The sequence below is a fragment of the Papio anubis genome, chromosome 14, assembly GCF_008728515.1.
Source record: "Papio anubis isolate 15944 chromosome 14, Panubis1.0, whole genome shotgun sequence".
Classification (NCBI taxonomy): Eukaryota; Metazoa; Chordata; class Mammalia; order Primates; family Cercopithecidae; genus Papio; species Papio anubis.
This window is the reverse complement of record NC_044989.1, coordinates 27,210,907-27,225,243: the sequence shown is the minus strand read 5'-3', so window position 1 is coordinate 27,225,243 and position 14,337 is coordinate 27,210,907. Positions and strand designations below refer to the sequence as shown.

At 42.7% G+C, this 14,337-nt stretch overlaps 1 protein-coding gene across 1 annotated transcript in view; it reads right to left on the bottom strand.

The window, feature by feature from the left end:
* Positions 1-7,190, bottom strand: part of C14H2orf16 (chromosome 14 C2orf16 homolog) — a 41,558-nt gene extending 34,368 nt beyond the window's left edge. The window contains 1 exon segment of the mRNA XM_021925226.2: positions 6,602-7,190. Within this exon segment, the coding sequence (XP_021780918.2) occupies positions 6,602-6,745 (144 nt within the window). The 5' untranslated portion in view covers positions 6,746-7,190.
* Positions 7,191-14,337: the final 7,147 nt, after the last annotated feature.

Sequence of the window (14,337 nt, the reverse complement as noted above, 5' to 3'; positions counted from 1 at the left end):
AGAAAAAAAAATAAGGCTTCTAGAAGAAATATAGAAGGGTAACTTCACGGCCTAGTGGTAAGCAACGGTTTCTTGCACTGGGGGTAGGGGTAAGGAGGGGAATACTAATCTTAAGAACATAACTTCATAAATTGGATTTCATTAAAATTTAGAACTTTTGGTCATTAAGACACCATTGTAAATGAAAAAGTGAGTCACAGAGTGGTAGAATTTATTTTAAATACCTGTATGTGACAAAGGACTCATGTCCATAGTATTCAAAGAATTCCTACAAATCAGTTAAGTAAAAGAAACACTGGTAACCCAATTATTAAAAACACACAAAAGATTCAAACAGACAGTTCACAAAAGAGAATTTCCAAATGGCCAATAAACATGAGAAGTTGTACATTATCTTTAGCCATTAGGGAAGTGCACATTAAAACCACAATACAATACCACACAGACTTACCAGGTGACTAAAATGAGAAAGATGGACTGGGCAAAATGGCTCACACCTGTAATCTCAGTACTTTGGGAGGCCGAGGGGGGCAGATCACCTGAGGTCAGGAGTTCAAGACCAGCCTGGCCAACACGGTGAAACACCATCTAAAAAATCAGCCAGGCATGGTGGTGCAGGAGAATCACTTGATCTCCATGAGGCAAGAGAATCACTTGATCTCAGGAGGCAGAGGTTACAGTGAACCAAGACAGCACCACTGCATTTTAGGCTGGGCGACAGAGCAAGACTCTGTCTCAAAAAAAAAAAAAAAAAAAAGAAAGAGAAAAAGAAAGAAAAAAGAAAAAGATGGACAATGCCAAGTGTTGGCAAGAAGGTGGAGCAACTAGAATTCTCAGATGCTATTCTTGGTATAATCACTTTAGAAAACTGGTATCATCTACTAAAGTTAAACATATATACCACATGACCAAGCAATTCCTCTCCTATTGGAGGTAAGAAACCCACCAACAATGCGTTATGTGTAATTAAAATCCTGAAACCTTTTTTTTATCATATAGACATAACTTTTTTAACTACAAAAAATAAACAGGCCAGGTGCAGTGACTCACGCCTGTAATCCCAGCACTTTGGGAGGCCAAGGCAGGCAGATCACCTGAGGTCAGGAGTTCAAAATTAGTCTGGCCAACATGGCAAAATCCCATCTCTACTAAAACTACAAAAATTAACCAGGCATGGTGGTGCATGCCTGTAGTCCCAGCTACTTGGGAGGCTGAGACAGCAGAATCACTTGAACCCAGGAGATGGAGGGTGCAGTGAGCTGAGATCGAGCTACTGCACTCCAACCTGGGCAACAGAGTAAGATTCTGTCTCGAAAAAAAAATTGACTTTGAAATGCAATGTGCAAGAATTCCAAATATAGGATCACAGAGCCTTTTCTTGGCTATTTTTAATGCCATAATAGGTCGTTAAATTTCATTCTACATTTCAATATACCCTGGGTCCCCAAATTAACAAGCACAATATGGTATAATGTCACTTTGAAATTTGTTGTTGTCGACCGGACAAGACGGCTCACGCCTGTAATCCCAGCACTTTGGGTGGCCGAGGCGGGCAGATGACTAGGTCAGGAGATCGAGACCATCCTGGCGAACACGGTGAAACCCCGTCTCTACTAAAAATACAAAAAAATTAGCCAGGCGTGGTCGCAGGCACCTGTAGTCCCAGCTACTTGGGAGGCTGAGGTAGGAGAATGGCGTGAACCCAGGAGGCGACGGAGCTTGCAGTGAGCCGAGATCATGCCACTGCACTCCGGCCTGAGAGACAGAGCGAGACTCCGTCTCAAAAAAAAAAAAAATACAGAAGTTAGCCGGGCATGGTGGCACACACCTGTAATCCCAGCTACTTGGTAGGCTGAGCCAGGAGAATCGCTTGAATCTGGGAAGCAGAGGCTGCAGCGAACCAGGATTGCACCACCGTACTCCAGCCTGGGTGACAGAGCAAGACTCTGTCTCAGACAAAAAAAAAAAATTGTTGCCAACAACATGAATCTCAAACACATAATGCTTAGCAAAAGAAGTCAGATACACAAGAATATATACTGTATGATTCTATTTTTTGCAAGGTTCAAGAATAGGCAAAACTAATCCATGACAATAGAAATCAGAATAGAGGTTGTGTCTGAGCAGAGAGGAGGGCAGAGACTACAAACTAACATGAGGGAACTATTCAGGGTTTATGGCTATGCCTTAGCTTTATTAGGGCTTTAGATACATAGGTATATAAATTTATCAAAACTCATCACCCTATACATTTGATATCTGTGCATTTTATGGTATTCAATTGTACCTTAATAAAAATGTATTTGTTAACAAAAAAGCTCTTTATTACATAAATATGTAGTAAGAAATTGTATTGGTTGTTTTATGAAGCAGAGTGACTTCCTGAGTAATTTACACTGTATTTTTATTGCTGCGTCTTTCTGAGAAAGGAAGTAGATTCATGTTTTCCCATACCAAAGAAGGTAGCCAGGCCTTTGTTCATAGGGTTTTAGAACTCCTAATGCACAGCAGGGACTTAGTTTTTCAGGACTTAAAAAATTGTCAGGAACCTAAAACACAACCGTCAAATAAGTCTAGATCTGCGAAAATTTTAAATTGAAATGTGCCAGAGGGTTGAGACAGGAGGAAAGCTGGCCTCTTGAAATGGAAACAATGCTGAAGCCGCAGGTGCAGTAGACAGGAGGACCCTCAGTAGGGGGTCCCGGAGCCCTTCTGGTGTTAAGAGCCCAGGTGCAGCAGTTTAGGGACCTTAACAAAGACCCCTGAGACTGGCAGAGAGAGGTTGAGACACAGTTTTTTGACTTCAGATGGCTAAGAAGAAAAGCAAGAGCTATCCCTGTGGCTTAAGGCCCTGACTCACTTCTACTCTGGATAAACTGCAGACACTCTGGAGTTCTTACACAACACAAAGGTTGGAGAGGAAAAATGATACTGGACTTTTTTTTTTTTTTTTTGCCAACCTAGTTAAAGCGAGACTTAAGCCAGATTATATTTGATATAGACCAAAAAAAAAAAAAAGAAAGAAAGAAAAAAGCCCTTGCCATTTCTCATACCCAATTGTTGTGAAAATTCTCATACCTAATATAAAATCAATTAAATGTCATGCATCACTGGTTACAGAAGAAAAAGTAGACATACATCTTTTACTCTTAAAGATGATGTTAAAAATAACTTTGCAATTATAAAAAGATATTGTTTTAAAATAAAATTTATTTAAATAACTCATGAAAAATGGACAAAATGCTTTTTAAGTTCCTAAGGAGGTTGACAAAATTATGAGAATGAAAGAAGTTTGAGAGTCAAAAAAGTTTTGGAAATGCTGCTGCAGGCAATAGAGTACACAGAAATTTTGTGTGCTTAGTTACCTTTAGCAGAGCGACACAATTAGCTTTGGGGGTTTTGTGTGTGTTGTCTTTGTTTGTTTGTTTGTTTGTTTTGAGACAGTGTCTTGCTCCGTCATCCAGGCTGGAGTGCAGTGCAGTGGGACGATCTTGGCTCACTGCAATCTCCGCCTCCCAGGTTCAAACCATTGAACCTGGGAGCCTCTGGAGTAGCTGGGACTCCCTAGTAGCGGGGACTACAGGTGCACGCCACCATACCCAGCTGTATTTTCAGTAGAGACAGGGTGGTCTCGAACTCCTGACCTCAGGTGATCCGCCTGCCTCAGCCTCCCAAAGTGCTGGGATTACAGGGACAAGCCACCATGCCCAACCTGTGTGTTGTCTTTTTGTTTTGTAGAGGCAAGGTCTGTGCTCCAGGCTGGAAAAGTAGGAGACCAGTTGCAAGACTGTAAATACTTCAAGAGATGAAGTTTTAGTTAAGACGATCTAGATCTCGATTGCTGAATTTGAGAGATGTTTCTGATAAAATAAATGGAAAGGACCTTGTGACCCCCACATAACTATAGCCACATCTGTCTTCAAGATCTAGGTCTAGGCTGGCACTACCCAATAGAATTTTCTATGATGATGGAAATATTCTACATCTGTCCTATCCAATATGAGAGCCTCTAGTTACATGTGAGCACTTGAAATGTAGCTACTGCAATAGAGGAACTGAATTTTATTTATTTTTATTTTTATTTTTTGGAGACAGAGTCTTGCTCTGTTGCCCAGGCTGGAGTGCAGTGGTGCAATATCGGCTCACAGCAACTTCTGCCTCCCAGGTTCAAGCGGTTCTCCTGCCTCAGCCTCCTGAGTAGCTGGGACTACAGGCATGCGCCACCACGCCTGGCTAATTTTTGTATTTTTAGTAGAGATGGGTTTCACCATGTTTGCCAGGCTGGTCTCAAACTCCTGACCTCAAGTGATCCACCTGCCTCGGCCTCCCAAAGTGCCGGAATTATAGGCATGAGCCACCACGCCCAGCCAGAAACTGAATTTTAAATTTTATTTAATTTTAATTAACTTAAGGTCGGGTATGGTGACTCATGCCTGTAGTCCCAGCACTTTGGAAGGCTGAGGTGTGTGGATCGCTTGAGCCCAGGAGTTTGAGATCAGCTGGGCACCATGGCGATACCCTCTCTCTACCAAAAAATACAAAAATTAGCTAGGCATGGTGGCATGGGCCGGTAGTCTCAGCTAATCGGAAGACTGTGGTAGGAGAATCACTTCAGCTTGGGAGGTTGAGGTTGCAGTGAGCCGTGAGTTGCACTCCAGCCTGGGTGACAGAGTGAGACCTTGTCTCAAAAATAAATAATTTAAATGGTCACATATGACTAGCGGATACCATATTGAACATCACAAGTCTCGGCCATTAATTTGAGCTGCTTGATGAATATCTCCACATAAATTTTACAAGCACTTCCAACACGATAGTTCATATTCTGCCTCCCACCACATTCACAGCATTTCCTGTCTAATGTTGCCTATGTTGTTTAAAGCACCATCATCCTGTGAGTCATTCAGGGTTAAAACCGAGAAGTCGTTCGTTCATTTCACAAACAACTACGGAGTACTCACTATATGCCAGCCAGTATACAAGGCACTGGAAATACCATGATGAATATAGTCCTCATAGAAAATGATGATAATGTTTATAATTAACTCTGCATCAGGAAAAATAGACTCAGTCTCTTATCCCTCCTTTGCAAGGGAGTCTTGCAACACCTTCCACATCCAAACATTCACCCCAATACCTCCTCCACTTTCACATCCCTGATAGCAGATGTTTTTGTCTCTTCCACTTACTGCCGTATCAATAGTGCACAGAGGAGTTGAAATGGGGGTAGGAGTGGGTGATAAATAGTTGGGGAATTAATTTATGTTCTCTTTTCCTTTTTTTTTTTTTTTTTTTTTTGAGACAGAGTATTGCTCTGTCACCCAGGCTGGAGTGCAATGGTGTGGTCTCAGCTCATTGCCACCTCCACCTCCCGGGTTCAAGCGTTTCTCCTGCCTCAGCCTCCCCGGTAGCTAAGACTACAGGTACATGCCACCACGCCCAGCTAATTTAGTATTTTTAGTAGACACGGGGTTCCACCATGCTGGCCAGGCTGGTCTCGAACTCCTGACCTCGAGTGATCTGCCCACCTCTGCCTCCCAAAGTGCTGGGATTACAGGCATGAGCCACTGTACCCAGCTATGTTCTCTTTTTAACCGTACCGCTCTGATTTTTTTGTTTCCTCCCTTCTTCCCACTAAACCATGAAAATAGCCTAGCTATGCCAGAGAACTATCATATAAGCTTACTGGAAGTATTTAAAACCTCACTCTTAGTGTGTGGTCCTCAGTCCAAGGGCAGCAGCATCATCTGGGAGCTTGTTAGAACTGTAGAAACTCAGTCCTGACCCCAGACTTACTACATCAGAATCTGCTTTTTAACAAGACCCGCCAGGTGATTCATATGCATGTTAAAGTTTGAGAAGCACTTCTCAAAGCACAGATCTAAGCACATTTTTATCGGGCTTTAAAATCTTTGATGTCTTTCAAACTGCACAGAGTCATATTTATGCAAAGTATTCAGCCTGGCGTTCAAAGCTCTACAATGTGACCTCTGTCAACTTGTCAACTTTTTATCTGAGTCCCTACAGTCCTATGCTCCATCCAGACTGCTGACATCTCTCCTCAAACACATCCAATACTCTTCCCATTCCCACACCTTTTTTCCAATGTATTCCCTCTTTTTTGAAATGTTTCCACTGCCTTCCTCTATTCACCCCAACCACCTTCAAAATCCCACTCTTCCTCTGAAGCACACTCAAACCTGAGCTCTCCCAGGTGGCATTTTATAGACCCCCTAGTTCAAAATAATGTCTACCTCCCATGTCTTTAGCAACATTTATACCTCTATTAACTCTTATCACATTCTCTTTTCAGTTATGTGTATATCCGTCTCCCCCACTTCATCTCGAGCTCCTAGAGAGTGGGGATAGTCTTTTACTCTCCCTCAATGTCTACTACACTGCCATATATAACAGGTGCCCAAGGTCTGTTGAAATGAATTGAAGGAAAAAGGATTTATAGTGACCTATAGGAAGACATCCATGGGCACTGTCTCAGCTCCCCTCTCCCTGCATCCAGTTCCTCCCATGGCCCAAAGTATGGCAGTTTCTATGGCCTCAGGAGTGGGACCAGTTCGTTTCAAGGGAGGGCTACATCACATACCTCTGAGTTTATCTTGGCTGCCACCTGCTTCCGGCTCCGATTCCCAGAAAACAGCATCCAAAGCCCCCAAATAAAAAAAACAAATAGTAATAGAAGGCTGATATATGATGGCAGTGGGATGTCCATCCCCCAAATTGGTGCCATTTCTCAACCCCATGCTCTTCTCAGCCAAAGAGTTTTCTGCCTCAAGGCTGTGACTCCATATGACATCACAATGGGCATCCCAAGGTAAATCTGATGGCATCCAGCCAATGTGCATGCTACTTAGGTCTCTTCTCTGAGCCATACCCAGAGTACCATCTGCTGCCCCTTCCTGCAGTTGTCCACAGACTCTGCTCTGACAGCCAAATCTCAGGGAAGAACTCCTTTATGACTCTTCTAGCATTGGGCTAGACAGCTTGTCGTTAAGTAGGGAGTATGGAGGCAAGGTTTTAAAGAAGCAGGCCTCCCAAGTGGCCCGTTCTGCCCTACAAGCATTTTCTCTGGAGCCAGTCACTCCCCGGAAGTCCAGGTATGGTGTTAAATGTCCCAAACCACAAACTAGAATATAAGGTCAAGTAATTTTTTTTTCTTTTTTTTTTTTTTGAGCTGGAGTCTCACTCTGTCTCCAGGCTGGAGTGCAGTGGCACAATCTCAGCTCACTGCAACCTCTGCCTCCTGGGTTCAAGCCATTCTCCTGCCTCAGCCTCCCAAGTAGCTGGTATTACAGGCGCCCGCCACCACACCTAGCTAATTTTTGTATTTTTAGTAGAGAAGGGGTTTTGCCATGTTGACCAGGCCGGTCTTGAACTTCTAACCTCAAGTGATCCACCTGCCTTGGCCTCCCAAAGTGCTGGGATTACAGGCGAGCCACCACGCCCAGCCTGTTTTGATTTTTAGATCCCACAAGTAAGTGAGAACACGCAACAATTGTTTTTCTGTACCTGGCTTATTTCACCTAACATAATAAGTGAAATAAGTTCTATCCATGTTGTTGCAAATGACAGAATCTTATTTTTTTATGGATGAATAGTACTCCATTGTGTATATGTACCACATTTTCTTTACCTGTTCATCTGTTGATGGACACTTAGGTTGCTTCCAAATTTTGGCTATTGTGAACAGTGCTGCAACAAACATGGGAGTGCAGACATCTCTTCAATATACTGATTTCCTTTCTTTTGTCTTTATATCCAGCAGTAGTATTGCTCTCCATAGCGGCTATACTAATTTATATTCCCAACAGTATACGAGGGTTCCCTTTTCTACACATTCTCTCCAGCATTTGTTACTGCCTGTCTTTTGTATAAAAGCCATTTTAATTGGAGTGAGATAATATCTCATTGTAGTTTTGATTTGCATTTCTCTGATGATCAGTGATGTTGAGCACTTTTTCATATAATTGTTTGCCGTTTGTATGTCTTCTTTTGAGAAATGTCTATTCAAATCTTTTTTTTTTTTTTTTGAGATAGAGTCTTGCTCTGTAGCCCAGGCTGGAGTGCAATGGTACAATCTCGGCTCACTACAACCTCCACCTCCTGGGTCCTGGTTCAAGCAATTCTCCTGCCTTAACCTCCCTAGTAGCTGGGATTACAGGCACGTGCCACCATGCCCCGCTAATTTTTGTATTTTTAGTAGAGACGGGGTTTCACCATGTTGGCAAGGCTGTTCTTGAACTCCTGACCTCGTGATTCGCCCACCTCAGCCTCCCAAAGTACTGGGATTACAGGCATGAGCCACCGCACCCAGCCGTCTATTCGACTCTTTTGCCAATTTTTAAATTGGATTATTAGATTTATTCCTATAGAGTTGAGCTCCATATATACATATATATAGTTATTATCCCTTGTCATATGGGTAGTTTCTATACATTTTCTCCCATTCTGTGGATTGTCTCTTCACTTTGTTGATTATTTCCTTTGCTGTGCAAAAGCTTTTTAACTTAATGTGATCCTATTTGTCCATTTTTGCTTTGGTTTCCTGTGCTTATAGAAAATTACTCAAGAAACTTTTGCCCAAGGTACTGTCCTAGAGAGTTTCCCCCGATGTTTTCTGACAGTAGTTTCATAATTTGAGATTTAAGTCTCTAATCCATTTTGATTTGATTTTTGTATGTGGCAAGAGATAGGGGTCTAGTTTCATTCTTCTGCATATGGATACACTACCTGAGAGTGAGTAATTTATGAAGAAAGGAGGTTTAATTGACTCACAGTTTCACAGGCTTAACAGGAAATATGACTGGGAGGCCTTAGGAAACTTACAATCATGGTGGAAGGCGAAGCAGAAGCCAACACCTTCTTCACACAGCAGCAGGAAAGAGAGAAAGCACGAAGAGGAGAGTGCCACACACTTTTAAACCATAAGATCTTGTGATAACTCATTCACTATCATGAAAACAGAATGGGGGAACTCTACTCCCATTATCCAATCGCCTCCCAGCAGGTCCCTCCTGCAACATTGAAAATTATAATTCAACATGAGATTTGGGTGGCAACACAGAACCAAACCATATGAGAGATCCACTTTTCCCAGAATCATTTATTAAAGAAACTGTCTTTTCCCCAATGTATGTTCTTGGCACCTTTGTCAAAAATGAGTTCACTGTAGGTATATGAATTTGTTTTTGAGTTATCTATTCTGTTACATTGGTCTATGTATCTGTTTTTATGCCAGTACCATGCTGCTTTGGTTACTATAACTCTGTAATGTAATTTGAAGTTAGGTAATGGATTTCTCTAGTTTTGTTCTTTTTGCTCAGGATAGCTGTGGTTATTCTAGGTCTTTTGTGGTTCCATATAAATTTTAGGACGTTTTTTTCTATTTCTGTGAAGAATGTCATTGATATTTTGATAGGGATTGCATTGAAGCTGTAGATTGCTTTGGGTACTACGGACATTTTAACATTGATTCTTCCAATCCATGATTATGGAATATCTTTCCATTTTTCTGTGCCATCTTCAATTTCTCTCATCAGTGTTTTATAGTTTTCATTGTAGAGATTTTGCCGGGTGCAGTGGCTCACACCTGTAATCCCAACACTTTGGGAGGCTGAGGCAGGTGTATCACAAGGTCAGGAGTTCGAGACCAGCCTGGCCAACATGGTGAAACCCCGTCTCTACGAAAAAAATATATAAAAAATTAGCCAGGCATGGTGGCATGCACCTATAATCTCAGCTACTCAGGAGGCCGAGGCAGGAGAATCGATTGGACCCGGGAGGCGGAGGTTGCAGTGAGCCGAGATTGTGCCACTGCACCTCAGCCTGGGCGACAGAGCGAGACTGTGTCTCAAAAACAATAATAATAATTATTAAATAAATAAATAAATAATCACATCATCTTCAAATAAGGATAACTTGACTTCTTCCTTTCCAATTTGGATATCCTTTATTTCTTTCTCTTGTCTGATTGCTCTAGCTAGGACTTCCAGTACTACGTTGAATAACAGTAGTGAAAGTGGGGATCTTTGTCATGTTCCAGATCTAAGAGGAAAGGTTTTCAGTTTATTTTTTGAATAAACTTTTTTGTTTTCAAAAAATTTCAGGTTTACAGAAAAGTTACAAAGATAGTATATCCCATATATTCTTCACCTAGTTTCACCTAACATTAACATCTTATATAACTTTGGTACATTTGTCAAAACTATGAGATTAACATTGGTATATTTACTATTAACTAAACTCCAGATTTCATGTGATTTCACCAGTTTTGCCACTAAAGTCCTTTATCTTTCCAGGATCCAACCGAGGGTAGCACCCTGTACATGAGTCATGCCTCCTAAGCCTCTTCTGGTCTATGACAGTTTCTCAGTCTTTCCTTGTTTTCCACGACTGAAAATTTTCAGGTATTTTGTAATATGAACAGGTATTTTGTAATATGTCCCTAAAGCTGGGTTACTGTGATGTTTTCTTTATGCTTAGACTGAGGTTATGTGTTTGGGGGAAGAATACCACAGAGGTGACATGCCCTTCTCATATATCATATCAGGAGGTACGTGATACCAGCTGGTGATGCTCATTTTGATTACTTGATTAGGGTAGTGCTTGCCTGGTTTTTCCACTGTAAAATCCATTCCCTTTCCCATACTCTGTTTTTTTGTAAGAGAACCCCTAGGCCGGGCGCGGTGGCTCAAGCCTGTAATCCCAGCACTTTGGGAGGCCGAGACTGGCGGATCACGAGGTCAGGAAATCAAGACCATCCTGGCTAACAACAGTGAAACCCTGTCTCTACTAAAAAATACAAAAAAACTAGCCGGGCGAAGTGGCGGGCGCCTGTAGTCCCGGCTACTCGGGAGGCTGAGGGAACATGGCATGAACCGGAAGCGGGCTGCAGTGAGCTGAGATCAGCCACTGCACTCCAGCCTGGGCGATAAACAGACTCCGTCTCAAAAAAAAAAAGAGCCCTAAATCAGCATTAGGAGGAGGTGGTGTGGGGTGATTAAGCTCCATTTCCTAAAGGAGTGTGTGTGTGTGTGCTGGCGTGTGTGTATGTGTTTATTATTTAGAATTCTTTAGGAAAAATTGGTACTTTCCCACACTTTATTTATTCAATCATTTGCTTATAATGGTATGAATTCACGTGTATTTATGTATTTTTTAAACCAAGTGTTATTTTATTTTATTTATTTATTTGAGACAGGGTCTCACTCTGTCGCCCAGGCTGGAGTGCAGTGCATGATTACAGCTCATTGCAGACTCGACCTCCTGGGCTTACGCAATCGATCCTCCCACCTCACTTCCCAAGTAGCTGGGACTACTGTCATCTACCACCATGCCCAGCTTGTGTATTTATTTTGTTGCTCAAATTGTTCCCACTTTAGGCACTAGCAGCTCTTTCACAATGGCTCCTGTATCCCTTTGACATATTCTCATCCATGTGGAGGTTTTGAGCAATTCTTTACTTTCTGTGACTACAAGATGCTCCAGGGATCCTCTTCTTGTCTTTTTCCTTATCTTTTTCACAGCACCCCAGTCACTAGCTTAAAAATGACCCACTTCTGTCTCCCAGGATGGGAGCATTTTGCATCACCTAGATACAGTACCTGTCCTCTCAACCCTAGGATTTGACCCACCTGTCCAATTGGGTCCAACCCTAAGTTTCCACTGGATCTTAGGCATTTTTGCTGTATTTGTAGAGCCCATCCCTGAAACCAAATGGAGGCCCCTCTGTCTCCTACCTGGTCCCAACATCCTCTTTCAATGTTACAGCCTATCTAATATTCAAGAGCTGGCTCCAGGCTGTGTAACATTCTGAACAATCTGAATGTTAGACCAGATGAATGTTGGCCAGGTGTGGTGATTTGCACATATGATCCCAGCACTTTGGGTGGCTAAAGCAGTAAGATCACTGGAGGCCAGGAATCAAGACCAGCCTGAGCAACGTAGCAAGGCCCTATCTCTACCAAAAAAAAAAAAATTTGAGCCGGATGTGGTGGTGCACATTTGCAGTCCTAGCTACTCAGGAGGCTGAGGCAGGAAGATTGCTTGAGCCAAGGAGTTCGAGGCTGCAGTGAGCTATGACCGCACCACTGCACTGCAGTCTGGACAACATAGTGAGACCCTTTCCTTAAAAAAAAAAAAAAGGAGAGACAGACAGTCTAAATTATGAAAAGAATAGGTAGCTGATTTTGGAGGCGAGTTCATGAGTTCAGTTATATATATATAAAATATCAGGCTTAGAGTATATGCAATATCCAAATATCTTTTGCCCCACCCCCTCTTGTTTTTTTTTTTCTTTTTTAGAGCCAGGGTCTTGTTATGTTGCCCAGCCTGGCCTTGAACTCCTGGACTCAAGTGATCTTTCCATCTCAGCCTCTCAAGTAGCTAGGATGGCACACCTGGCCCCCTTTTGCTTTTGATCCAGCAAATACATACGCTGGGAAATTGTTTTCTTCATCTTCCACAATCTAATCCAGTCTTCAGGCCCAGGCCCTTTAGTACTTTCTACATAATTACTGCCTTGTATTAATAATGGATTACTCTCTTGCTGTTTTTGCCCTCAGATGTTTACTTTCTCCAAATAACCGCAAAAGTTGTCACCCTATCATTTGTCTCTGAATAGTTCTAAAAAAATCTTTGAACTTGTTTAGCTCTGCCTAGAGCACAAATCCCATTGACAATGACCGGATTCTCTGCTATCAGATCCATATCCCACTGTGAGTCTTCAAACCTTCTTGGGTTTTCTTTGGCTGTTCCTTTACCCCACCCCAGCCTCCTTTCTTCCAAAACTTTCCTTGACTCTTGGCCTACCCTGTAATTTCAACAGCTCTCTGTACTTACCCTGCTGTTTAATCCACTTCAACTCTGTCTTGTATTCCAATTGCTATGTGCTTGTGAGTTTCTAAGGGGTAGGGATCAGATCTTAGTCATCTTGTCTCTGCCACAATGCCAGAGTGTGTCTAGCTTCTAATGTCCCCCAAGGCTGAACAGTCCTCCACCTTGTCCATAATACCTGAATATTGTGTCCAACTATGTAAGAATTGAATTCACTTGATGTCTTCATGCCATCCATGTACTTGGCAACTAAAAGAACTCAGGGCTTCTAGAGTTCTTCTGCATCCAGCCTTGAAGAAATCTAACCCTGTGCCCTAGCCCCTCCAAATATGGGAGGGGAGCTACTGTACAGGTTGGTATTATCAACAGGATCAAGGGGTGCTCTGACTTTTGGGGTCCCAGAATGCTAGGTATCTTCTCAGACTTGACAATGTTCATGACACCATGCTCAGAGATGAACTGACCCCATGAAAGAATGTGGTAGGGAGTTGTGGGTAAAGAGAAGCAGAGGGCCTTTGCAGGAGCCTTTCCTAACTTTAGCTATCTTGAATTTGGGAGAGGTGTTTGTGGAGGATGAAAGGGGTGGTACTCAGAAAGCACCGTGAGAGTAGTGGCTGGGGAAAGGGGGATTACTGATGATCCAAGGCATCAGTGTGAAGATGTGGAACAGGAAAACAGAGCTCAGATAGAGGCTGCAGGCCCGCAGATGCACAGAGGGGCCCATGGCCACCTTAAAAAGGTTGATTACCCTATCCCCATAAAACCAAAATCTGGCTCCTTTGCAGTCACCCTCCTGCCTAAAAGTTCCGGGGACCTTTCCAGCAAGTTTCATCCCCAGAGGAATGTTCCTGAGTGTCTATTTCCTGGATATTTCTCAGGCACAAGGAGGAATCAGCTCTCTACTGTCAGGGCCATCTATCACAGGCCCTAACGAGCTGCCATGAATCTAGGATGAACAAGGGTCCTTTAATTTGTGAAAACATGGGGCAGCTGATGTCTCAAATGTACAGCCTGGGGTTTCTAGTGTTTGTTGGGTCCCACCACCAAGGGCTTTCAGCACCCCCAGAGTTCCTTATGTTCCTCTTACAAACACGGGCAGGGGATGTGACCCTCATTTCATGGTCTAATGCATGGATGTAGCATTCATTCTAGATCTTGTCATGTCTGATGAAGACTGCCCTTTTTCTGGATTTCCTGTTAGGTACACAACTTCTTCCCTCTTCCCCTGGAATTATCTAAAAGTTCCCACCTCTCATTGTGTGTCTGTGTGGGACTGGAGTGTGTGTGCACGTATGTATACCTGGCTGCATGTTGGTAATGAAAATATAGGGATGTTAGTATAAGGCTTGTATTAGGGACCAATGAAATTGAGTTGGGGGCAGAATTAAAGAAACAAATCTGCTGTTAAGACCAACCCATGCCACCCATCCTGTCCCACCTCTAATCTACTATTTGATTTACTGACTTTGAAAGGTTAACTTTCCAAAA